At 45.4% G+C, this 27357-nt stretch overlaps 1 protein-coding gene and 1 non-coding gene across 9 annotated transcripts in view; one reads left to right on the top strand and one right to left on the bottom strand.

Annotated features, from left to right (window-relative positions):
* Positions 1 to 23251, bottom strand: part of ARHGEF37 (Rho guanine nucleotide exchange factor 37) — a 47153-nt gene extending 23902 nt beyond the window's left edge. For 3 of the 8 annotated variants that reach the window (XM_026510740.4, XM_048224420.2, XM_057312250.1), the window contains exons 1-4: positions 23073 to 23251; positions 7638 to 7834; positions 6317 to 6440; positions 796 to 943 (exon numbers count right to left, since the gene is read on the bottom strand). In XM_026510740.4, the coding sequence (XP_026366525.1) occupies positions 796 to 943; positions 6317 to 6440; positions 7638 to 7823 (458 nt within the window). In that variant the 5' untranslated portion in view covers positions 7824 to 7834; positions 23073 to 23251. Of the gene's footprint in view, positions 1 to 795; positions 944 to 6316; positions 6441 to 7637; positions 7835 to 16015; positions 16093 to 22798; positions 22965 to 23072 lie in introns of those variants that run through there. The other 5 variants (XM_057312247.1, XM_057312251.1, XM_057312249.1 and 2 more) reach the window with 5 other exon arrangements.
* Positions 2132 to 2238, top strand: LOC113264169 (U6 spliceosomal RNA). The gene has a single exon (XR_003319573.1). It is a non-coding gene; the product is annotated as a U6 spliceosomal RNA (small nuclear RNA).
* Positions 23252 to 27357: the final 4106 nt, after the last annotated feature.

Genomic DNA, 27357 nt, shown 5'->3' with positions numbered 1-27357 from the left:
TTTGGGCGGATGAAGGGACAGGATTAGACAGGACAGGACAGGATTCTTTGTGCTGCGTAAATTTGGATGTTTTAAAGCTTGTGAACTATGTAACTGCTCTCCATTCAAAATTTTAAATTAAAAATTACCTGTTCTCTACATATTTCTATCTAGGGCTTCTTTCTACCCACTGGGGCCAGCTCTGGGTGGGGAGGCCGTCCAGGGCAGTTATGATCTTATTTCACGGGGCAGTTTTCAGCTATCTGTGGAGAGGCCTTCCGAGGTGATACGAACCTGCTTCATGCCACTGCTGTCTACAGCGTACGGTTCCCACATCTCACTGCCCTTCCCATGGGAGACAGGAGTGTTGTTCACCAAATGTGTCTGCCATTCCACCTCTGGACACCCTGGCTTGCCGGGAGTCGGACAAAGCCACGGGATTAGTTCTGGCCCATGAATTATGAGAAGTGACGAACATAATTTCTGGTCTGGAGCACTTAATTACCAGCATCAGACCCTCCAGAGCTCTTGCCCTTTGCCACAGTTACCGGCAATAACCCACAGCGTGGCTGCTGTCAGCTTGGGCCCCAAAGTGAGGACGGCACGCAGAAGGCACCCACAGTGGAGCATAAGGAAGGTACAAGCCGTTGCTATTTGAAGCCACCGAGAGTTGGGAATGGTTGGTCTCTGCAGCCTAACCTGACCGAGCCACTCCTGAAGCAGCGTGAGCAGCACCAAGAGGGGTGAGACCTTGACAGCTCCTGACCTCGGGCTCAGTGGCGGCAGGAGCATGTGCTCACTGGTCATTCTACTCACACCACTGCCTCGATGATGCTCTGGACCTCTCGCTGCAGCTCCGGCTCCTTCCGGTAGGTCTCCACCAGCAGCAAGGCCTGGTCGTAGCTGGCACAGTAGACCTTGTAGACTCGCTCCAACTCCTCTTGGAATTCCAGGAATAAGTTACCTGGTGGCGAGAAAGCAGCGAGGAGCCCTCACCGGCATGTCTGTATGTCCCCTTACATGGAACGTGGTGGTGAATGAGAGCTGGGCCCTGAGCTCGGGCCCTCAGCTCCAGAGTGAGACTGCCAGGCCTAACCAGTCCTGTCACTTCGGGCAAGTTACCGCTTCTTCCTGAATTTCCACGTTTTCATCTCACTTTCAAAAGCCTGCTGTAAGGATTATGTGACAGAATGATGCGGAGCTCAGGCTGGGGGCCTGGGAGTCTAAATAAAGTGCAGCTATCATTACAGCAATAATATTAATAATTCTCATATTTGTATGTTACAGTTTACAAAACATACTTGTGTTATAACTTTACAATCACCGTGTGTGGCAAGCACAGCTTCAAACCCCCAGTCTATAAAGACACACTCGGGCAGAGTACAGGTAGTCACAAGCTTGGGCTTGGAGTCAGACAGAACTAGGAACAGATCTCCAGCCAACCTTTCCCCGGGGGCATAACCGAGGGCAAGCCCTTGACCTCCTGGACACTCCATTTTCTCATCCATAATTAGAATAAAAACAGTCTTCACCTCCAAGTGTTTTTTTGTTAGGACTAAATCAAATAATGCGTATAAAAGCACGTGACACAAACCTTACTCACGAAATATTTACCGACTGCTTCTTTATGCATTATACGCCAGGCACTCTTCTAAGCTCTGTGAACAAAACAAAGCCCCTGCCTAATGGAGCTTGTGTTCTCGTGGGGAAGACGGACAGGAAGTAAACATATTGCAGATGTCAGAATGTGATGATACCAAGAATCAAAACAAACCTTTAGAAAGTAGTAGAAGATCTATGTAAGGAAGGCGTCCATGAAGATGGGCATGTTTATGAGACCAGAAGTACCCGGCCCCGGGAGCATGTAGCGGAAGGAGCACTCCAGGCAGGAGAAACGCAAAGGGCTTTAAGCCTTAGGCAGGAGAGCACTTGGCATACGGCCAACACCAAGAAGGCAAGAATAGCCAGAGCAGAGTAAACAAGGGCACAAAGCAGAGAAGATAAACAAGAACTGTAGCCAGATCACCCAGGGCCTCCGAGTGGGTAGGTAAGATGGAGGGAAGTGTTTGGATTTTATTCTAATGGTGGCAGGAAGCAATCAGAGGGGTTTGCACAGGGATGCTCTGCTTTCTGTTCTAAATACATCACTCTAGTGCTCAATTCCAGCGGCACATATACCAAAGTTAGGATAATATGGAGAGATGAGCGTGGTCCCTGCGTAAGAATAATAGGCAAATCTGTGAAGCATCCCACATTTTTATTTTTTTAATTTTTTAAAGATTTTTAAAATTTATTTGACAGAGAGAGCAAGCACACAAGCAGGGGGAGCTGCACAGGGAGACAGAGAGGCAGGCTCCCCACTGAGCAGGGAACCTGATGTGTGGGCTCCATCCCAGGACCCTGGGATCATGACCTGAGATGAAGGAAGATGCTTAACGGACTGAGCCACCCAGGCGCCCTGCGTTCCATATTTTTAAGTGAGAAATCTATGAGATTGGTTACCTGCAGCAGGTGGATGGAATGGGGTGGAAAGAATGAGGGAATAGGATAGGCCAGCAGGGATGAGAGGTGAGCATTAGATAGACTGGAATTGTAGGTATCAGTATGAGCTCATGGTTTTAAATACATAAATACAGATAGATATAGAAAGAAATGTACAGAAGGGTATATGCATACATTAGTATATATACATGTATTTCCCAGCTCTATTAGCTGAGAGGGCCTAGGAACAATGACATCCCAGGGGCAACGAGCATACCTATAGCTTAGAGCTTGGTGTCTAAATACCATTCCCTGAAATAGGTACCAGGGGTTCTAGGAGAAATGGTTGATTCCAAGGATGGGACAGGGAAATACAAGATGAGTCTGGAACAACTTGCGGTGTCAGAAAATAAGGATGTTCCCCAAAATTGTTGGAGGCATACTGAAAGGACACGGGAGCCAACGTGAAGGAGCTCTCAATGGCCAACACTGGTACAATTTGAACAAGAAAATAAATAATGATGATACTGGATTCGGACTCATGAAATAAAATAAATGTTCAAGAGTCCATACTGTCATAAATAAATAGCTGAACAAATGAATGGGCATGAAGGGACAGTTCTTGTTTATAGAAAAATTGCGGTTAATAAACGTAGAAGGAATAAGCCAAGTAGAAATTACCATGAGAACACCAGTAATAATTATTGCCCGCAAGAGCCACTGATGGAAGCTAAAACTAGTGGGTGAAAGTTTGAGATGAAATAGGACATTTGCATACTATCAAAGTTTTTCTCCATAAGCTATTTATTAATTACAAGGGGAAAAATAGTAACTTTACAGTGGAAAAACACAGAAGATATTACCTTCTGTTACCCATGTGATCAAAGTTAACATTATTCCAAATAATAACATACAGCAACATCATGTGCCCCTATTCTGAGGCACTAAGGACAGGACATTGGCCCTGATATTATTGCCAGAAATGTATAACGTCAATTTAAGAATGAAAATAATTTTAATTTTATAAATATATAAAATGCTCGTAAAATATGCACTTTTATAATTTATAAAGTATAGATTATACATGCATAAGCTTTTATAAAATCTATAAAATCATTTTAATTTTAATAACTGGAAACTTCAAATTGAGGGATATATTACAAACCCGGCTTGGACTCCTCAGAAGCGTGCGGTCACAAAACACAGACAAAGAAGGCTAAGAGAACATGGCCATAAAATGAAATGTAGTAACCTAGACTGGATCCTGGGCCAGAAAAAAAAAGACATCTGTAGAAACGCGGGCAAAATGTGAATAAGGTCTGTAGAGTTAATAGTGTTGCAATAATGTTAATTTCCTGGTATTAACAACTGTACTATGGATATCTGAGATGTTAAAATTAGGGAAAGCTATTTTTGAGGGTTATATAGGACCTCTGTACTATTTTTGCCACTTTACTGTAAATCGAAAATTAAGAAAGTTTAAAAAGAACTTTGAAGACATTATGCTAAGTGAGAGCCAACACAAAAGGACAAATATTGTATGACTCCACTTTATGAGTTACATAGAGTGGGACTACTATTTGAGTGTTCCCTATACATTCTACTTAATTTTTCTGTAAATCTAAAAGCACTCTAAAAAGTCGTCTATTAATTAAAAAAAAAAAAAAAAGATCTATACCATGTTGAGACTAAACCAGGGGTGAAAAAGTGGTTACAGGAATGGCTGTTAGAACACTACCTCAACTACCCACAAGAGTCTTTGGTTGTCCATCCAGGAGGAAGTGGTGAGGGTGAAGAGAAATGTGTTAGCCATGAAAGGTGGTGGGGAGCTGTGGACCACAGGAAGCCCAGCTGACCCTACCGCCTCCTGAAGCTACAGGCTGGGCCCCTGACCTGGACCAGACCCCTGTCGGACACATGGGATGGTGCCCAGTCTAGCGTGGTCCAGCTTTCAGCAAAAACTCCCATGGCGGGACTGCCACCCATGACCGGTCCTCCTCCCGAGTTCTGGTCCACCGATCCTCAGAGAGAACTCCTCAGGAGAAGCCCCCAGAAGGAGAGAGAGCAGAGAAAAGAGGACACAGAACTGTAGCTAGGGAGAATCTGCATACCAGGAGATCAGCCAACTGCAGAGACCATCCCTGCTAAGAGACAGCCTGAGCGTAGCCTTGAAATCTAGGGCGGTTCCCACATTCTCCTTAACCTGGGTGTGCGTCAGCAGGAATGTGACTGATGGCAAAGAAACTGTATCATAGTGTGGCCAGCCGCACAGGAAGGCAAACTCCCACAAAGCACGGCTATCCAAAGGGGAAGAAATACCAGGAATGCAAAAGGAAAGACTTAATTCTTTTCCTCTCATCTTATGGTCAAAGACTGTAAACAAGCCACAGTAGTGGAAAAGTTACTCCCAGAATCAAAAGAATACCTATAGCTGGGATGAATCAGAAAGATGGGGCACCTGGGTGACTCAGTCGTTGAGTGTCTGCCTTCGGCTCAGGTCATGATCCAGGGGTCCTGGGATCGAGCCCTGTATCAGGCTCCCTGCTCAGCGGGAAGCCTGCTTCTCCCTCTCCCACTCCCCCTGCTTGTGTTCCCTCTCTCCCTGTGTCTCTCTCAGTCAAACAAATAATAAAATCTAAGAAAGAAAGAAAGAAAGAAAGAAAGAAAGAAAGAAAGAAAGAGAGAGAGAGAGAGAGAGGGAGGGAGGGAGGGAGGAAGGAAAGAAGGAAGGAAGGAAGGAAGGAAGGAAGGAAGGAAGGAAGGAAGAAAGAAAGAAAGAAAGAAAGAAAGAAAAGGAAAGGAAAGAAAGATAGATGAGAAAGAAAGATAGACAGATGAGAAAGAGAGGCAGGATGGTCAAGAGTTAGGGCTCTTGACTCTGCCTGGTCAAGCTGTGTGACCTTGGGGAAATTACTGACTTTTCTGAGCCTCGGGTTTTTCTTTAGTAAGATGAGGACAATAATAATAGTAATCAACAAGTCACAGTATCATGAGAATGAAAGAGCTAGTTCGTGTTACTCAGAGTCATGGCTGGCACGTTTCAAAGAGGCAGAAACTTACCGTATGGTGACTAACATAACATAAAAAAAAGAGTCAGAAACTGAGGCTCAGAGATACGAAGGAACTGGTGGGTGGCAGAGCCTTGCCAGTCAGACTCCAAACCATTAGACCCTCACTGCCCAGATGCAGTAGTCACCAGCCACACGTGGCCTTCCGGCACTTGAAATATGAGAATCTCGACTGCGATGTGCAGTCAGTATTAAAGACACCGGATTTCAAAGACTTAGTACAAAAAACGAAGTAAAATATCTCACAAATAATTTTTATATTGATTACATGTTGAAATGTTAGTTTGGACATATAGGAATAAATCAAATATATCATTAAAATTAATTTCAGGGCACCTGGGTAGCTCAGTTGGTTAAGCGACTGTCTTCAGCTCAGGTCATGATCCCACGGTCCTGTTTATCTTCTGTCTCTCTCACTAACTTGTCAAGCCTTAAGAATGGGAACTTGGACTCACCTGTTGATGTTGTGACCCCAGCACACAGCATAGTGACTGGCAATGCTCAGTACATAACTAAGCTTAGTAAATAACTAAAGGCTCAGCAGGGCCACTGATCAATTAGTCCCTCCTTGTCTCGGGGCCCCAGTCTCCTCTTCTGTAAAGTGATGGGATTGGGCTGGATATTATTTGAGGGTCCTACTGGCTCTGACATGCTGTGTTTCAGGGGTCCCCAAAAGAAACTCCCATTGAGCTGCATTTCCAGGGAACTCTGGACAGTTCAGCAATGCCCACCTGCTGAGGACAATTCCATGGGAATCTAGGGCTGACGACTGCCTTGTCTTTGCTTACCAATTAACTGCACCTGTTCCTCTTCCCTGGATGCTGTCTCCTGCAGATCATGAAGAAATCTGCTGTTCACCTGGATGACATCATCAATGTTTGAGAACAGGACGTCCAGATCCCCCTGGGGCAGCTAGAAGGAACAAAGAAACCATAGGAGTCTCTGGGAGTCGAGCAGAGTGACTTTATTTGCAGGCTTTGGAGATCAGTCCAGAACATTCACACCTTCAGGGTCCTATTACTCTTGGGAAGACTGCCCCAGTGGAACGTTTGCAAGGCTTTGAAAAACCTTATAAATTAGGTATAAATTAGGTGTTCTCATTACTCTATAAGAGGAAGAGATGGAATGCTCAGCGTGGAATGAAAGCTGGACTGGGGTTTTATCCTAGATCTGCTGGCAGCCATCATGTTTCTTCCCTCAGTTTCCCTATCTTCATCTTAGGGTGGAAAGCTGGACTTCTTTCCAGCTCTGACAAATTGGCACCCACCACCATTACCTTGAGATGTATCCTGAACTCCCACTACTACTAACTGGCAAGACCACTGTGGACGTCTATATATGTACACAGGTATATATAGGAGATTGTGTGTGTGTGTGTGTGTGTGTGTCTATCCTGGATACACAATCAAGTAAGAAAAGCTAACTGTAGAAAAATATCTAGAGTATGCTCTTATTTTTGTTAGAGTAAGTAACAATCTATAGTTGTTTGCTTAATGCCACAGAGAAAAATCCTAATTTCTGGAGGATGAAATATGAGAGGACTTTCACCTTCCACATTTCCTACTTGAGTATTTCATTCATTTGAGAAACACTCATTGAAGTCTCTGATTTATGAGTCCAGAACTGGGGGTATATTGAACTAAACAGTCTTTGCCCTAATGGAGCTTACATGCTAAGGGATATTTTACATTTTATAGAGAAAGCCTGTATTATTTCTGAAATCAGGAGAAAAAAAGATGTAAAAACCCGTCATAGTGATAACTTCTCCCTGTCGCCATCTCCTGAATGAGACGATTAGAATATAGGTCAGTTTAAGCAATCTGTTCTAAATTTGATAAAGGGCTATTTAATCCATTAGCTCACTTAATTCTCTGAGGTGAGTATTCCTCTCCCCATTTAGCAGATGAATCCACTAAGCTGCCGATGTGTTCGAGGCCGTGCTGAAGGCTGCACGGCCAATAAATGGGAATACCCCGGCTTACATCCAGGTGACTTCGCGGCCACCACACCTTCCCTTCCATCAAGCCTGGCCCCGGAAGAGACGCGGGGTCTCAGGAGCCAGGACCCGAGTCTGTCCGTACTAAGGGAGGCTGTGTGCAGCCCCGGTACCTGCTGCAGGCGGCTCCTGATGTCAGAGGCACAGAGCCGGAGCATATGCAGGTAGGAGAGCTCGGTGTCAATGAGCTCCCTGACAGCCAGCCTCTGGTGCAGCAACGGTCTGTCCGCAGAGACACGGCCTTCTCCGTCGGGACTCCCGGTCCTGGAGGACGGCTCATCAGACCCATGTTCAGCCATGTCGGCAGGTTCTAGGAAAGGCAAACACATCCCAACTCACTTCTGGGAGCTCTACTGGGACATGCTGTCTCCAGTCCAAAGACAGCTATTCTTCAGTCGGCCTGAAAACATCTCTAGCTTGCACACTGCAAGATGAACTGTGTATTAGCATTTGTGGGCAGTGTCTGAACAGTCTTAAAAGGTACAACGTGGCTCAGATAATTGTTGACATTTTCCAGGATTCAGATAATGTGCTTGCCTAGATTTCTTCTATTTTTCCTCCAGCTCTTGACCCAGATTTCTTTATTTGGTTCAGCCGAGTCTCTCCCACCCTCTCTCCCAGGGGTTCCCTCCTCTCTACCCCCACTACCCCATTCAGGCCTCAGACCCATCCCCTGGGCTCTTTCCCCAGCCTCCAGGAGCGCCTTTCCAAGTCTAAAGCCCTCTCCCTCTTGCTGCCACCCACACCCATGCATCCTGGAGGTGCTTCCAGCTCAAACTTCCGAAACAAAGCTTGTGATCATGGCATTCCGTGCTGTGAGGCTTGAACGGCTCCCTGCTGCTCTGTGGTCTGGCCTCAAGCTCATTTTCCCCTTCACAGATCATCCTCCAGCCAAAGAGAGCTACGTGCTTTCCTCTGGGCCTACACGATCATTTCCTGCCTCTGTGCTTTTGCACCTGCTGGGCCCCCTCCCATGTGTCTACCCTTGGACATTCATCTTCCCTTCCCTTTCCTGACCCTCCCAGCCAGATGGACATTCCCTCCTTGAAACTCCCACAACCCCTTTATCTCTAGGTTCAAAAGTACAAGTGGCAATACTGTGAACAACACGGCCTGAAAACCCTCCCTACTACAAAACATTCTAGACATGCTGGATCAGGTATAACCAACTTCCTCTTCACGGCCCGGCAGGGCTTCCAAGAGAGGAAAGGGAATAGCAGGGTCCCCACACAGAGGGAACTGCAAAGCAGAGCAGCAGCAGCTGAGTGGACATGACCGGGGCCTCAAGTGGGGGGTGGGTAGGGAAAAGGGCATGGCCAAGTTCAGGCAACCAGGGACTTGGGTGCTGGTGTTCAGGCAGGAACAGGAGACAAGCTTCTTCACAGAACTGGGACCCCCAAGAATCCAGTGAAATGGTGGATCAAAAAAAAATGCCCCCCACTCACACAGAAGTTGAAGTCCTCTTGGCTTGGGTCCTACGTGAGGACAAAAAGTCCCCTCTGAAAATTCATAAAAACAGGCCTGCCTTCACTGGGTTTTAGGTTCAAATTGATACTGCACATGTGGTCCAAGTAACCCAAAGCTGAGAGATCAAAAAGAACAGTTCTGGACTAATGCTACTCCGAGTGCTCTTAGAAATAACATGTCTCCAGCAGCTAACCCTGACCTGAAGGTGAGTTTACAATCCCAAACTACGAGAACTCCACAGCAATGAGCAGGATTAGACCCCAAGAACACCAGACAGTCAAACTATCAAGTAAAAACTGTAAAATTAGCAGGGAAGAAAAGAAACCCATGTTATTAAAAACAAAAAACAAAGACCTGTATGATTTTGATTTTTTAAAGCACCAAAAAGAACTTACAGAAATTAAAAGTTAAGCCTTTGAAATTAAACACTGAACAGGCAGATTAAACAGATATCTAGAAAAGAGAAATAGCAAAAGGGCATACAGAGCTGAAGAAATTATCCAGACTGCTAAAGAGAGAGAAAAGCATGGAAAATATGAGACAACTTAAGAGATCTGGTTATTGGGGCGCCTGGGTGGCACAGTCGTTAAGCGTCTGCCTTCAGCTCAGGGCGTGATCCCAGCATTCTGGGATCGAGCCCCACATCAGGCTCCTCCGCTGGGAGCCTGCTTCTTCCTCTCCCACTCCCCCTGCTTGTGTTCCCTCTCTCGCTGGCTGTCTCTGTCAAATAAATAAATAAAATCTTAAAAAAAAAAAAAAAGGGACCTGCTTATTGAAATAAGAAGGTTCATGCATCAAATCTGAGTTCTAGCAGGCAAGAATAAAGGGAGTGAGGAGCGGCAATATTAAAAGAGATAAGAGTAAGAATTGTCCAAAATTTATTAAAAATATGAATTCATAGACCCAGGAAGTACAAGTCCCTAACAGTATAAGTTTTTTAAAAATCCATAGCTAGACACATTGAGGAGAAACTACAGCACCTTGAAGGCCTATAGAATTTATCTTTGTACGTTCCTGTTTTCGGGAAACTATGGAAGAATGTACTCCACTAAAATAAAGAAATGGGAAAGAGGAAGACATCGGGTACAGGGGACTGGTGATCTAAAGTGAGAAGGGCTGGGGCGCCTGGGTGGCTCAGTCGTTAAGCGTCTGCCTTCGGCTCAGGGAGTGATCCCAGGGGCCTGGGACTGAGCCCCGTATCAGGCTCCCTGCTCTACTGGGAGTCTGCTTCTTCCTCTCCCACTCCCTCTGCCTGTGTTTCCTCTCTCACTGGCTCTCTCTCTGTCAAAAAAATAAAATCTTTTAAAAATAAATAAATAAAAATAAAGTGAGAAGGGCCAAGGCAATCCCCAGACAGGGGAAGGAAAATCTTAGGATTGACCGTTGGCTACAGGCAGATGGCAAACAGTCGACAGTATTTCAGAAGGTACTAGAACGTCTTGAGAACAGAGTTATTGAATTGGTAAAGAATATGGTATCTCTTTAGGGATAATCACACAGATGATATATACAAAACTAAGAAACAAACCATCGAACAAGCACAAAACAATTGTTAAAAAAAATTGTGCAGAAAAAATAAAAGTAATTGTACGTTACTACCTGGTTCAGTTATAAATACGATTTATGCACATTATAATGCAAGTGATCTAAACAATATTATGTACAACTATACTGGGAGAATAGGGTAATGAGAGGGGCATCTATGTGTTGTGGAGGGGGAGTAAAAAAAAAAAAAAACCCACTAAATCCTCATCTTCCATAGTAGGAAGTCAAAGAACAATACCTAAACCAAAAGCTCAAGACACAACAGTACCTGCGTGCTGTTAATTTAATTTTATTTTTTTTTAAAGATTTTATTTAACAGAGAGAGAGACAGCCAGAGAGAGAGGGAACACAAGCAGGGGGAGTGGGAGAGGAAGAAGCAGGCTCCCAGCAGAGGAGCCCGATGCGGGGCTCGATCCCATAACGCTGGGATCACGCCCTGAGCCGAAGGCAGACGATTAACGACTGAGCCACCCAGGTGCCCCTGCGTGCTGTTTAAAGACACGGAGGGACGCCTGCGTGTGGTGCGGTCAGTTGAGCCTCCAGCTCTGGTTAAAACAGAATGACTCGTATTCTCTCCAACTAAACTCTGGCTGATACAGGTATGAACAGGTAATTGACAAAGGAAGCATTTTAAACGGCTCACACATAAATGAAAAGATGCTCAGTTCACTAGTAACGAGGCAAATGTGAATAAGTAAAACCGCAATGGGGGCACCTGGGCGGCTCAGTTGGTTAAGTGCTGGGCTCTTGGTCTTGGCTCAGGTCATGATCTCAGGATCATGGGATCAAGCCCTGCATCGGGCTCATTACTCAGCGTGGAGTCTGCTTGAGACTCTCCCTCTCTCTCTGCCCCTCTCCCCCGCGCTCATGCACTCTCTCTCTCAAATAAATAAATCTTTAAAAACAAAAACAAAAAAAAACATAGTGACATACCATTTCATGCGCATCAGATTGGCAAAATATAAAAATGCTGGTGAGACTGTAGATGAACAGGAAGTCTCATGGTAATATAAATCGTTGTAACCACTCCAAAGAGCAATTTGGCAATAATTAGAAAAGTTAAAAATGCTCACACTGTCAGGCCAATCAGTTCTACTCCTAGAGATATCCTGCCTTTAAGAAACTTCTCTACCTCGGGCGCCTGGGTGGCTCAGTCGTTAAGCGTCTGCCTTCGGCTCAGGGCATGATCCCGGAGTTCTGGCATCGAGCCCCACATCAGGCTCCTCCGCTGGGAGCCTGCTTCTTCCTCTCCCACTCCCCCTGCCTGTGTTCCCTCTCTTGCTGGCTATCTCTCTCTGTGTCAAATAAATAAATAAAATCTTAAAAAAAAAAAAAGAAACTTCTCCACCTATACACAAGGAATGGAGACAAAATGTTCACCGCAGCACTGCTGATAATGCTAGGAAATTAGAAACAACCTAGATGTCCATCAACAGGAGAGTGGGTTATTAACTTGTAATATACGCATACCATGGAATTCTCAACAACAGTGAGAATGAACAAACTACAAATTCATGTATCAACAAAGGTAGGCTCACAAACACTGTAAAGAAAAAAAAGGGGGAGGGTTCCAGAAAGGTGGATAGAGTAGAATACTATTTTTTTAAATTTAAAATACGTAAAATAATGCTAGATAGTGTTTAGAGATATATACATATGGAGCACCAGTATCAAAAATTTTGTGGACATGATTAACAATAAGTTCAGGATGGATTTCCCTCTGGAAAGAGAAGCACAGAAATGGAATTGAGGACTTACCAAAAGGGACTTAATGGCATCTGAAGGTGTTTTGTTTTGAGTTACATTTTTTATTTTGTGATAGAGATTCACATGCAGTTTTGATAAATAATACACTGGTACCATGTACCCTTTACCCAATTTCCTCAGTGGTAACATCTTGCAAAACTCTAACACAATCTTACAGCCAGGATACTGGCACTGATACAAGCAAGATACAGATTATTTCCATCACAAGGATCCCTCATGTTGCCTTTCACCCTCTTCCTTCCAGCCACATCCCATCCTTAACCCCTGGCCACCAGGAATCTGCTCTCCGTTTCTATAATCTGGTCATTTCAAAAATGTATGTGAATGGAACCATTACAATGTGTAACCTTTTGGTGACTGACTTTATTCAATCAGCATAATGTCCTGGAGATTCCTGTAAATTGCTGCATGTATCAATAGTTCCTTCCCTTTTATTGCTGAATATAGGAGAGATTTTATTTGCGTAAAAATAACGAGGCTCATATGGCAAAAATGTTTAAAATGAAACAAAGATAGGTGGTAAGAACATGGTATTTGTTGTGCTGTTCTTTGTTCTTTTCTGGATAAAGTATTTCCTAATATTTATTTATTTAATTTGAGAGAGACAGAGAGCATGAGCAGGGGGAGGGGCAGCAGGAGAGGGAGAAGCAGACTCCCTGCTGAGCAGGGAGCCCAACGCAGGGCTCGATCCCAGGACCCTGAGATCATCACCTGAGCTAAGGTCGACACTTACCCACTGAGCCCCCCAGGCGCCCCTATTTCCTAATATTCAAAGTGGCACACATCCCGTTCAAATCTGTACTTGGTTATTTAGGGTTGTTTAGGACCAGGCCTTGGCTTCCTGGTCAGTCACTAAGAGCTCAGAGACAAGATGAGCACCCACTCACCTGGTGTCCTTCACTATTCCCCACAACACTGATGACACCTGCATGTATAAATGGTCCTTTAGGAGGGACTAGTAGCAGCAGAAGTTTCTGTCCTGGGCCATAATCGCTGACCTGTGGATCTGATGATCTGTAAACTGAGTGGGGAGAGCAAAGGGCCTGGAAAGATCCCGGAATGCAACTGTCTGATGCACAGCTCTGTTCCAGCTCTTGAATACTGCCTGTGGCCTGCTGACCTGTCCCTGGCCTGAGCGGCTGACACTCACCACCCTGTGCATAGGTTCTCTAGAAAGATCCCAATAGGCTTTCAGGAGAGCTACTCAGGTTCCACTACTCAGAACTGTTGTTAAATAAACAAAAAGCACCAATACTGGGGCACCTGGGTGGCGCAGTCGTTAAGCGTCTGCCTTTGGCTCAGGGCGTGATCCCGGCGTTATGGGATCGAGCCCCACGTCAGGCTCCTCCGCTATGAGCCTGCTTCTTCCTCTCCCACTCCCCCTGCTTGTGTTCCCTCTCTCGCTGGCTGTCTCTATCTCTGTTAAATAAATAGATAAAATCTTAAAAAAAAAAAAAAAGCACCAATAATACTTTATGGAGAACTGTTGAGTATTTAAAATAGCATTAATTTGCACTTAGGTTAATTGCAAGCTAGACCTCCAAGCCGGCCTGGTAAAACCTCTCTGTAACAGCATTTTGTTATCTCTTAGTTTATGGTCTGTATAATGGAAAGAAACACACTTTGATTTCTTTAAAAATATTATACATTATTTGGCAATGAAAAGGAATGAAGTACTACGGATATGTGCTCCAACATGGAAGAATCTTGAAAACATTACGGTAGGTGAAAGCAGTCAGTCACAAAGGACCACATATTTTGGGGCGCCTGGGTGGCTCAGTTGGTTAAGCATCTGCTTTTGGCTCAGGGCATGATCCCAGGATCCTGGGATCAAGCCCTGCATTGGGCTCCCTGCTCAGCCGGGAGCCTGCTTCTCCCACCCCCTCTGCCCCTCCCCCTGCTTGTGCTCTCTCACTGTCAAATAAATAAATAAATAAAATCTTAAAAAAAAAAAAAAAAGGACCACATATTTTTGATTTGGTTTACATGAAATGTTCGGAACAGGCGAATCTGTAGAGAAGTGTATCATTGGTTTCCTAGGCTAAAGGGATAGGATATGGAGTGTGGTGCCTCTTGGGCACAGGGTTTCTTTTGGGGGTGACGAAAATGTTCTGAATTTATTATGGTGATGCCTGCACAACTCAGTGAATACACTAAAAACCACTGATTTGTACACTTTGAATTATAGCTCAATAAAGCCATTAACCAGAACAATATTATGCAGTGTAAAATGCCGGCAAGGCGCGGGAAGAACTGGATCGCTCATACATTACTGGTGGGAAGGCAAAGTGGTACAGCCACTCTAGAAAACAGTCTGTCAGTTTCTTTAAAAAAGAAACATACACTTGCCGGCAATCGTACCTCAGGGCATCTATTCCAGAGAAAGAAAACTTATGTCCATACGAAAACCTGTCCACAAATGCTCACAGAAACTTTATTTGTAATAGCCAAATTGGAAACAATCCAATGTTGTTTTAATAGATGAGTTTAACAGGTGAATGCTTTAGGGACACCTGGCTCGCTTAGGCGGTAGAGCATATGACTCTTACTCTCAGGGTCATGAGTTCAAGCCCTGTGTTAGGTGTGGAGCCTACTTAAAAAATAATAATAATAACTAGGGGCGCCTGGGTGGCTCAGTCGGTTAAGCGTCTGCCTTCAGCTCAGGTCATGATCTCAGGGTCCTGAGATCGAGCTCCACATCGGGCTCTCTGCTCAGTGAGGAGTCTGCTTCTCCCTCTCCCTCCGCCCCTTCCCCCTGCTTGTGCTCGCTCTCTCTCACTCTGCTCTGTCTTTCTCTCTCTCAAATAAATAAATAAATTCTTTTAAAAAATAATTAAAAACAGGTGAATGCTTAAAAAAATCCCACGCATATACAGAAACCAACTGGTAGATCCAATACAACTGGATACCCAGAAAGAACAGGGGTGAACTACTGATAAACTTCAGTAACCCGGATGGCTCGTGAGGATATTATACTGCCTAAAAAAAACTAATCTCAAAAGGTCATGCACTGTGACTCCATTTATGTCACGTACAAAATTATAGAGACAGGGAACGGATTAGTGGTCGCCTGGTTAGGGAGGAGGGTGAAGGGCAGGTGGGTGTGACTATAAAGATAGAACACCAGGGAGAGCTTGGCGGTCATGGAATAGTTCTGTGTCCTTTTCTTTTTTTTTTTTAATTTTATGTATTTACTTGAGAGAGAGCGCGAGCAGAGGACTAAACTGATTTTGGTTCTAAATTGCCTATCATTGGGACGCCTGGGTGGCTCAGTCAGTTAAGCGTCTGCCGTTGACTGAGGTCATGATCCCAGGGTCCTGGGATCAAGTCCTGCATTGGGCTCCTTGCTCAGCGGGGAGCCTGCTTCTCCCTCTGCCTGCTGCTCCCCCTGCTTGAGCTGTCTCTCTGACAAATAAATAAATAAAATCTTTAAAAATAAATAAATAAATAGCCTATCATGGGACATGAAAGAGATCTCAGGACGGAGCATGTCTGGACTATAAGGAAAGCCACGTTTCCCAAGCTTGTCCTCTGAAACAAGCCTCCTTATCAGGCCAGACCAGGAAATGAAATAGGGACACTCAGCCTGCTCTCCCAGGCTTCTGAGCGGCACTTGTCCAGAGAGAGCTGCAAAGATAGTAGATAAGTTAAGCCATGTAATAATTTTTTAACTTTTTATTTTGAAATACTTACAGACAGGTATAAGACTTACAGACTTACTCAACAGGAAGTGGCAAGGAAAGTACCAGAGTTCGTGTGTACCCCTCACCAGGGTCCTCCGATGGTTACCTGTTATTTAAATATAGCACAATATCGAAACCAGGAAATTGGCATTGGTATACTTTTCTTGAATGAACTGTTTCATGCCATTTTATCACATTAGATTTGTGTAACTACCACCTCAACTAAGACATAGAACTAGGGGCACCTGGGTGGCTCAGTTGGTTAAGAGACCTGCTTTTGGCTCAGGTGATGATCTCAGGGTTGTGGGATCTCATGGTTGGACTCTGCACTCAGTGGGGAGTCTGCTTGGGATTCTCTTCCTTCCCTTTCCCTCTGCCCCCCTCCTCAAATAAAAATAAATGAATCTTAAAGAAAAAAAGAAAAAGAAAAACAAAGGGAGGAAACACCTATAGAAATAAGGGTGGCCACACTGGGGTCCTCCCTGACGTGCCTGGTTTATAAAGACATATACAATAGTCAAGGAGAAGGGTCCTGTACAAAGAGTTTCCAAAACTCTAAAAACCCAGAAGGATTTGAGTTTGACAAAATTATAAGAATAACTTCTAAAGCTCTGCCCCTATTATGATTGCCATGTATATTTTAAGATTGATGTTCAGAAAAAGTAAGAAATAGGCACACTATTTGATGGCTTTGCTTTTCTCTTCTTAGGCCTAAAGAGGAACTTCAAAAGGCATTGTGAAGGCTTGAAACCCACACCCTAGAGCCAGAAAACCCAATTTCAAATTCTGATTCTGCAATCAATTGGCTGGCTTTCCTGGGATAATTATTAACCTTCTTTACAGGGTGGTTATAAAATTTCATAAGATAATCCATGGAAAGTGTCTAACAGAGTACCTGGTACAAGGTAAGCTCTCAATAATTGTAGCAGTTGCTTTTGTTATTATTACTGTTAAACCGTAAGGGATAGCATTACCATGGATCCCATGGATCAAGAAATTGTCTAAGGACACTTGGCTGATCATATTCAAGCAGATGGTGAGAACAGCTGATCATGATGATAATAATAAGTAATAGGAATGACACACAAGAGCCTGACTCAGAATCCAGCTAATACCAAAGAAATGGAGCTAAGGATTGAGGGACCATGAGACTGAGCCCTGATGACATTACTCAGTCCAGCCATGATGGAGACTGACTGCTTTTGGATTTTTTAGAGTGCAGGGAGAGGGAGAGAAAGACTCTTAAGCTGACTCCAACACAGGACTTGATCTCACAACCCTGAGATCAGGGGCTCAGTCTCATGACCCTGTGATCACGACCTGAGCCAAAATCAAGAGGCAGACACTTAACCGACTGAGCCACCCAGGTGTCCCTGCCTTTGAATTTTTTTAGGAGCTAACACGTTTTCTTTCCCCACCCCTCTTTGGCCTTAGCCATTCTGAGCTGGGTTTCTGCCACTTGAGTAAAACAGATGGTCCCTCGGCCTTTAGAAAGGGAAAGAGACATCATTGGGAGCCAGCATAGGCTAGCAAAAAACAAAAACAGAATAACAGGTCATACCAGACTATCCTCATTCCCTTACTGAAAGGCAACTAGGCCAGTGGATCAAAGGAATGCTGTATGCTAGTGTAACTGGCCCAGCAAGGTGCTGATGTCTTTTTTTCTAAAGAGTCTAAGGAGCAAGATGTGGGTGATGGAGGCTGAGAGCTAGGGGTGGTGGTGGAGGGGACCACAGGACAGTAATATGAACTAAAAACTGAGAAAACTAGGGATGCCTGGGTGGCTCAGTTGGTTAAGTCTGCCTTTGGCTCAGGTCATGATCTCAGCGTCTTGGGATTGATCCCTGCATTGGGCTCTCTGTTCAGCAGGGGGTCTGCTTCTCCTTCCTCCTGCTCTTGAGCCCTCTCTCTCTCTCTCTTCCTCTTGAATAAGTAAAATCTTTTTAAAGAACTCATAAAACTACACTATCCAAAGAATGTTGATCAGGGGCGCCTGGGTGGCTCAGTTGTTGAGCGTCTGCCTTCGGCTCAGGGCGTGGTCCCAGGGTCCTGGGATCGAGCCCCGCATCGGGCTCCTCCACTGGGAGCCTGCTTCTTCCTCTCCCACTCCTACTCCCCCTGCTGTGTTCCCTCTCTTGCTGGCTGTCTTTCTGTCAAATAAATAAACAAAATCTTAAAAAAAAAAAAAAAAAAGAATGCTGATCAGTGTCAACCTCTGGGATCTGCCCAGTTTGATTAAGGGTATCCATCAGTTCCTTCAGTGCTTTCCACCTCCAAGACCACCCGAGTCTAAACCTCTACCACCTTTCTCCTGGACTAGTGTTAACAGTGTCCTGACTGGCTGCACAGCACCAGAGTGGAGTGGTGTTTCAAAAACGTGAAACTTACTGCTTTACTTCTCTGCTTGAAACCCAGACAAGTTTTCTCTGATTCCCATACCCCTTCCAAATAAGCATTCCTTTCCCCCAGTAATTATTTTTCATATTCTCTTTGTTTTACTGGTTCATTCAATAAAGGGTAAGCTCCACAAGGGAAGGGATCATGTCTTTTTTTTTTTTTTTTTTTAAGATTTTACCTATTTGTCAGAGAGAAAGAGAGAGAGCAAGCACAAGCAGGGGGAGCGGCAGGCAGAAGGAGAAGCAGACTCCCTACTGAGCAAGGACCCCGATGTGGGACTTGATCCCAGGACCCTGGGATCATGACCTGAGCTGAAGGCAGACGCTTAACCGACTGAGCCACCCAGGCACCCCTATGGATCATGTCTATTTTATTCACCAATACATTACCTAGTGTCTACTCTAGATCAAGCACACAGTAGGTGCTCAGTTAATTGAATGAATGAATGACATGGATAAACGCTGACAGATCAAATGGCCGATGACCCTGTAACAAGTGGAGGTGGACTAATACAATCACACACAACTCTGGAGAGCCACCGAAAAGTTCAAGATCAGGGGCGCCTGGGTAGCTCAGTCGTTAAGCGTCTGCCTTCGGCTCAGGGCATGATCCCAGAGTCCTGGGATCGAGCCCCACATCAGGCTCCTCCGCTGAGAGCCTGCTTCTTCCTCTCCCACTCCCCCTGTTTGTGTTCCCTCTCTCGCTGGCTGTCTCTATCTCTGTCAAATAAATAAATAAAATCTTAAAAAAAAAAAAAAGAAAGAAAAGCTCAAGAGCAGGGGAGAGACAGCAACTCCCCCTGAATTTTACATAAGTGGAATTATAGAGTATGTACTCTTTTTGGTCTGGCTTCTTCTCTTTTCAGCAAAATTATTTTGAGATCTATCCATGTTGTAGCATGTATCAACAGTTCGTTGCTTTTTCATGCTGAGCAGTATTCAATTGCAGGGACACAGCACAGCGTGTTTACCCACTAGATAAACAATTGGCTGTTTTCTATTTCTCTAATTCAATAAGGCCAGACCTAGGGATGAAACGTCTGGATCACAGGACAGGTGTATACTCAACTTTTTAAGAAAATGTCAAAGTTTAAAAAAGTGGTTGTGGGGCTGCCTGAATGGCTCCAACGGTTGAGCGTCTGCCTTCAGCTCAGATCATGATCACAGAGTCCTGGGATCAAGCCCCACATCAGGCTCCTTGCTCAGTGGGCCCCTGCTTCTCCCTCTCCCTCTGCTCCTCTGCTCCTGCTCTCTCACTCACTCTCTCTCCCTATCTCAAATAAATAAATAAAATTTTAAAATTTTTAATAAAAAAAAAGTAAAAAAGTGGTTGTACCATTTTACATTTCCACCAGTAGTTCATACAAGTTCTAGTCCCACATCCTTATCAATGCTTGCTATAGTCAGTCTTTCTAATTTTAGCCATCCTCATAGGTGGCAAGTGACATCTCAATGTGGTTTCAATGTGCATTTCCTTAATAATGAATTATCTTGAGCATCTTTTCAAGTGCTTACTTGCTACCCTTATGTTTTCCTTGGATATCATGGTTTGTTCAAAGTACAGAAGAAGCTCTCACTCATTACATAATTTAGACAAATAATATGGAATAGATAAGGAGTATACAGTCCCCCACTACCAATCCCTACCCCCAACACCCACACAGAGAACCAAAGGTGCAGAAGAATCACCGAGAGCACTTCTCAGGTATGCAAATTCTTGCCCCCACCCTTGTAGATTCTGATCCAGGAGGTCAAGGATGGGGCATTTCCACAAGCCCCTAGGTGATTCTGATGCAAGTAGTCTGTAGATCATTTCTTGAGAAATTCTGCTTTTAATCTCATCCTACCAAAGAAATGTTGAAGGAATGAAGGCAGCGAGTCTGGAGGGAGAAACGTGAAAGGGGTCCGTGGGCTGTGTTCAAACAAGAAAGAGCCTTGGGCTGAGAGAGTATGTTCGCTCTATGTCATCCTATGGAGCACCAAATGTTTAAGGTCAAAACAGAGAAAACTTTCGAGGAGCACCTGGCTGGTTCAGTCGGTAGAGCGTGCTACTCTTGATCTGGGGGTCCTGAGTTAAGCCCCAAGTGTAGAGCTTACTTTGGAAAAACAAAACAGGGTTGCCAGGGTGGCTCAGTCAGTTAAGTGACCGACTCTTGATCTCAGCTCAGGTCTGATCTCAGGCGTGAGTTCAAGCCCATGTAAGCCCATGTTGGGCTCTACACTGGGTGTGGAACCTACTTAAAAAAAAACAAAAACAAAAAACTTTCTAAACAGAGCTACTGTGAAACAAAATCAGGCCACAGAGCCAGGAAGGGAAGGAACTTGCCAAAGTCACTGAGCTTGCAGAAAAAGGACTTCTCTGGGTTGACAAATGACTGGCTAAGGGGAGGCAGAGAGGGGGGCAAGAGACATCACACACATACACATTCCGTTTCTGAGGAAAAACTCTCCTTTATAAACAGGTGGAGAAGAATGTAAACCACCAGGCAGGTAATGTGTGTCTTAACCCAAATTAAATAGCAGCTATTTGCCCTAAGCCATATTTCCCTGACTCTATTTGCAAGGCCTAAAATGGCAGAGAAAGGAGACAACACAGTATTTTGTAAGAGCAGTTCTTTTTATAGGTAAGTAGGCCTGCCCTGGCCCTGTCCTCACAATTTTGGATCGGTAGATTTTAAAACTCTTAAGCCTGGGGTCCCTGGGTGGCTTAGTCAGTTAAGTGTTTGCTTTGGGCTTGGGACTGTGGTCCCAGGGGTCTGCGAGGGGGGGGTCCCTGCTCACTGGGGAGTCTGCTTCTTCCTCTCCCTCTGCCCCTCCCCCCCTTCTGCAAACGCACGCTCGCTCGCTCTCTCTCTCTATACATAAATCAAATAAATAAAATCTTAAAAAATAAAACCTCCTAAGCCTGTCAATAAACAAGCAATAGGCTTTGGACAGTCAAGTTCAACAAATGCCATTTTGCTTCAATTGTAGCACTCAAGCAAACACCCCCATCGGTTAAATAAAAAGCCATTTATTTGATCTAGAACACAATCAACCAAGGCTCTGTTTACCACGACAAGCTGCTGATCCAAGAGGGATGAGAGCCAACTGCCAGCAACCCCTGCACCCCGGCAGAAACTCAGCTGAGCCCCCACCACCTGGCAAGACTAGGGGGTGCCCAGGTCCCCACGTGGCCCTCCTCTTTCCTCTTAATTAAAAACAAGCTATACAGGTGCTGATTCCACTCAAAGGAGGCAAGCAAGGCCCCATAAACAGTCCTTGTTAGCAAGCAAGGCCCCATAAACAGTCCTTGTTAGAACGTTTGCTGGTTTCTATTTTCAGCACTTCACCTTAGGCCAAAGCGTGATGTGCTGCATTGTTGCACTTTTATTTAGATTATCATCACCAAGATCTATGCTGTCATTTGTAAATCATAATAGGGTGCACTTTATAGTTTCTTGTTTATATTTTAAATTTTGTTTTATTTCAGATACACCCCAATTTCTTTTAGGTCATCATCCTTTCTGACCCGCACAGCTGGGAGCCACTGGGTTCTGCGTACCAGCACGTCCACGGAGCACTCCCTACGTGGCAGACGCTGGGCTCAGCGTTCATTCCCAAGTCTGACAATAATTTGAAGGATGAAGCAACCTTATCTCTATTTTACAGATAAAACCGGGCCTTGGACTGAAACTAATACTATACTATATATGTGAACTAACTTGAATTTAAATAAAATCTTGAAAGAAAACAAAACAAAACAAAACAAAAAACCCTGGGCCTTGGAGAGGTTAAACTATGTGTCCAAGATCACACAGCTAGCAGGGTCAGCACACTGTCTGGGCTGACAGCAGGTACTCGCTTCTTTCCAGGCTGCCTCCCTTTAACAGAGCAAGAAATTGCTCTTAACAGCACAGCCTGAGTGCTGGCCTTCCGTCATTTCTTACAGCAGAATGCTTCATGGCAAATCTGAAACTGTGTGCAAGGTTATGTGTGAACCCCTCTGTGGGACCCCAGATTTCTCAGGGGTACAGGATCCCAAGAAGGCGAAGCCCACGGGCAGGTTGCTGTTTCTCCATTCCCCTCCAAGTTCCGGGTGCTCACTGTGCAGGGAGCACTGTAGCCCGGGGGAGGCCGACAGTTAGGTTTCTGGTCCCAGCTTTGGCACTACTTTTCTGGGGGTCTTGGGCCAAGGCAGCGCAACATAGGGACTGCAAATTTCCTTTCTCTTTTCCCCTGGCCTGTAGTCATAATTACATTTTCCTTGGCAAGGATTCTTTAATACTGTTTGTTTTTTCCCATTGTTTTAACCCGTGGGTTCTTATTAAAGGTCACCCCAAATCCGACACTGAAGCGGGCAGGTATAAACAAACCGACGCAAGAAATCACAGTTTTTTTCTAGACCACCTACCTCTCTGGGCCTTAGTGCCTCACCTGTAAGAGGTCACGTGGATCAGGCTGCTTGCATTTCCGTCAGGCCCAAGACACAAAGCTCGACCGCGCCTCCTGGGACCGGGGCGTCGCGGCTCCCGCGTCCCCCACCTCCCCGCTCGGCCGGCCGTGAGCTGCGGCGGCTTTCCCGCGCCCCTCCGCGCCCGGCCCGTCGACCCCGCCCCTATCGCCTGGCGCACTCCCCGCGCGGAGTTCGGGCGCCCGCGACCCGCCGCCGGGGCGGAAGGGGCGCCCGGCTCCCCGATACGCTCCGCACCTGGGCCTCGGCGCCGCGGGTCCCACGGAGGGCGCGGGCGGGCGCGGCTCTGCCCACGCTGCTTGCGTGCGTGCGCCGCGGAGGGGCGGCCCGCTCGCGCGCCTTTGTCAATTGTCTGCGGCCAGGTTGTTTTCCACTCGCTGCTCCCGGGACCCGGCCCGGCCCGGCCCGGGGTGGCCCTGGCCCGCCGCCAGCGCCGAGAGCTGGGGCGGCTGTGAGCGCCGCGCCGCCGGGAAGGGGCGGGGGCACCCACCCGCGCCTCCCCGTTTAGCCGCGTTCTTGCCGGGGCTCGGCACCCCGAAAACACCGGCCAGGGCTTAGACCACCCAGGGGGAATGTTGACCCCTGGATCACTGAAAATCTATATATGCGTGACTCTGCTCGAAGCACCAGATGTTAGGGCTGGAACTTGATTTCATTCCCAGTGTCCGCTGCCTAAGACCTTCGAGTCTTACCCAGCTCTCCCACGAGCTCAATCTTAGACAAATCTGCCAGTCTCCCTGCACCCCAGTCTCCTTTCCTCTGATATAAAGTTATCCGTCCACTCTCTCCCTACTGTGAAATGGGACGCTGTTCTAGACCCTAATTATTCAGCAGTGAGAGTGGCAGACAAGGTCCCCGCCCTCCTTGGGGAGGGGGGGTTGAGGGTGGTCAGACATCGAACACTGACATTTAAAAGTGATAATTGCTATGAAAAAGTTTCATATCCGGGAAAGCAAACCTTGTTTGTGGGGTCAGGAATCGACTAGATTAACTTTGCTAAATGTTGTCCGTTCTAATTCTTATTCTCATTATTAGGGCTTATTATTTATTATTATTAGTGATAGCAATAGTAATATTGCTTACTAAGTGCCAGGCACTATACTAAACATTTTACTTGTGTTTTCTCATTTATCTCATTCACAACTTCTGTATAAAATAGGCATGCTGCTTCTTACCATTATTGTTACTATTATCCTCATTTTAGAAGAACCGAGGCCAGAAAAATGCAAGTAACTTGCCCACTGCTACAGAACTACTAAGCAACAGGACTAGTATTCAAATTCAGGCTGTTGGAGGCCTCTGATTGCTTAACCACTACTCTACATCCAGAAAAACATGAAGACCAGGGGCTCCTAGGTGGCTCAGTAGGTTAAGTGGCTGCCTTTGGGTCAAGTCATGATCTCAGGGTCCTGGGATCAAGACCCCCTCCAGCTCCCTGCTCAGAGTGGGGAGTCTGTTTCGCCCTCTGCCCCTCCCCACCACTTGTGATCTCTCGTGTGTGCTCTCTTTCTCTCTGATAAATAAAAACTTGAAGAAGAAAACCCAAAAATAAAAAACGTGAAGACCAAAATGGGGCTGTGTCTTGAATGTGATGGATGAGAACAACAGAAGGGGGAAAGGGGCAGTTTAGTCTGTAGACAAGAAAAGCAAAGGAATTTGAGAGCATTCTGATCCATGGATCAGACTTCATGTGAATGCCTAAGAAGTCACTAGCACGGGGAAATCTATAAGGCACACATTGCAACATGTAAGGAAGAACTTCTCTAACAGAACATTTCAAAAGTGGCATCAGTGCCTGGAGAGAGTGAGCATCCTGCCACTAAAGGTCCACATTCAAAATCTAACACTGCAGGGTGCCTGGCTGACTCTGTTGGGAGAGCATGTGACTCTTGATCTCAAGGTTGTGAGTTTGAGCCCCATGCTGGGTGCAGAGATTACCAAAAAATAAATAGATAAATAAACTTTAAAATAACAACAACCCCCCCCCCAAATATAACATTGCATGTCAACTACAATAATTTTTTTTGTTTTGTTTTTTATAACATCAGCATTCAAGCAGAGAGGCTTATCAGGAATGCTTCAAAGAAGAGTCTGGTAAAAGTTAAAGACTGGTTTAAGGATCTCTAGGTTTCTTTCCATTCTGAAGGAATTCTGAAGGGAAATGGAATGCTAGAGTGGTTAGGCGACCTATTCAAAGCCCCTACGGAGTAAAGACCTGACCCCGAAGCAAGGCTGATTTCTCAATCAGACTTCTTGTTTGTGGGGAGGGTCTTGAGTGCTCCGCACCTCAGTTCTGCTCCTGTAAAGTGGCGGGGCGGGGGGGGGGGGGGTTACCAGTCTTTTCTTAGGAGTATGGAATCGTCTGCTCTGCCTGTTTCACCTTATGCTACTAATGCGTGCCCTTCTTCCTTGCTTGTGTTGAGTATTCTGTGATTTCAGACACAAGTGCCAACACTCCCTGGGCAATTGCTATATTACTGGGGTCCCAGAGGTAACAGGTTTCCATGCCCCCGAGAAGTATTTATTTGGCAACTTGAGGAAAAGGAGAAAAGCTGGATAGTATTTTCATTTGAAACTGGTGTTTCTTAGATTTTGTTTGAGGACTCTGGGTTATCTTTGAATTAAATTCCTAAAGTACTGACACTAGTGCCCTACTGCTTATCCTACTGACGATACTTTGATGGGCACCAATCTAATGGCCAACTTCAGAAAAGGCATTCTTTTCTCGGTGCTCTGGAGAGCGACTTGTTTGTTTTCACCTGGAAACCTCTAACAAAGGAATCCAATTATTTGGGGGAGGGATTGGTTTCTAGAACATTTACAAAGAAATGGACATCATCTTGCCCCCAGTGACACTAACTCAAAGATAGAGTTCCTCTTCACTTCTACCCTTCACAGAGTGATCAATTTTTAATTTCTCTTTTGGAGAGAAAATACATTTACCTAATTCAAAATTCTACAGTATACTGTGAGGACTGTAGCTTATCGATCTTTGGATTCCTCTCGGTGCCTGGCATCTTGCCTTGTATACAGAAGAGGCTGAATAAGTTTTATTGACTGGGTGGATGAGCGAGTGGGCATTAAGAAGTTGTGGGAGAGAGAGGAGGAAGTGGCTTAGGATGGGGCAGTAGACATTTTGCCTGAGATGCATGGACTTCAAGAGAGCCCAGATGGAACTCCCAGGCCAGTTGGAAATTTGACCACGACTTTATCCAGAGATCTGGACTAAAAGCAGTGACATCAGGGGCACTGGGCTGGCTCCGTCAGAAGAGCTTGCAACTCTTGATCTTGGGGTCGTGAGTTCGAGCCCCATGTTGGGTATAGAGATTACTTAAATAAACAAAAACTTTAAAAATTCTTAAAAAAAAAAAAAGCAGCAACATCAGACTCTTGAGTTAATACATACCTAAAGACTATGTGTCAAAAGAGAAAAAAAAAAAAGATTATGTACCAGCCAGAGTCTTTTGGTTGCAAGCAATAAAAACTAATCCTTGTTGACCGAAGCAAAAAAAGAAATGTATTGAAACAGTATTGAGCTCAAGCAATCAGTGGACAGGCTGGAGAACCAGGCTAGGAATACAAGCAGGCACGAAGGGAGGCTAAGGGGCCAGACCCACAGAGGAAACCACACCACAGGAAAAATGCTGCTGGGTGGATACCGGCAACATATGGAAGCTGGGGGCCATAGCTGCCCCAGCTGCAGACACATACCAAGGGCCACCGTGCCTGGGGTCAGTTTTGCACATTGCCTGCTTCTCTGGGCTCCTAGATCCTGACTCATGATCCAGGTGGGTGAGTCCGAAGTAGTCAGTGATCAGTGAAAATTGATAGCTGCGCCTTTTCGTTTCCGTGAGTGAGATGCAGGCCCTGCCGCACACAGTGGCCTGTTCTCCAAACTTAAAAAGGCAATTTAGAGGGCGCCTGGGTGGCTTAGTTGGTTAAGCGTCTGCCTTCAGCTCAGGTCATGATCTCAAGGCCCTGGAATCGAGTCCTGAGTGGAGCCCCCGGTCAGGCTCCCTGCTCAAGGAGGAGTCTGCTTCTCCCTCTCTCTCTGCCCCTCCTCCCACTCATGCTCGCTCTCTCTCTCAAATAAATAAACAAAATCTTGAAAAAAAAATTCTACTAAGTCTGAATGTCATTATTTCTTCTGTCTTCGAAGATACAAAATCATCAGAAAGACAAGTCAAGAAGTTGTTAGTTGCTGTGTCTTTAGTAGAATTAAACTTTTATCACATTAACAGGCTAGTTTAATAACCTCGTTGCTAATGTATAAAAAATTTTATAACAAGAGTGTCTGCTTTATTGAGCCCATGTTATAAGCCAGTTACTATGCTAGTTAGCTCTGAAAGGTAAGTTCACCGTGCTCTATCAATGAGAAACCTGAGATTGTCAGAGACAGAGACTTGCCAGGGTCCTCGCTGCGAGGAAGGGGCAGAACTGAGACTCCCAGGCCTCCTTTCATCGTCCGGCATGTCACACCATCTCTGGGCCAGTTTTATCAGTTGTACTGTGCAATACCACT

This window comes from Ursus arctos, unplaced genomic scaffold (genome assembly GCF_023065955.2).
Source record: "Ursus arctos isolate Adak ecotype North America unplaced genomic scaffold, UrsArc2.0 scaffold_15, whole genome shotgun sequence".
Lineage (NCBI taxonomy): Eukaryota > Metazoa > Chordata > Mammalia > Carnivora > Ursidae > Ursus > Ursus arctos.
Note: the sequence above shows the minus strand (reverse complement) of the source record. Positions and strands in the feature narration are given on the sequence as shown.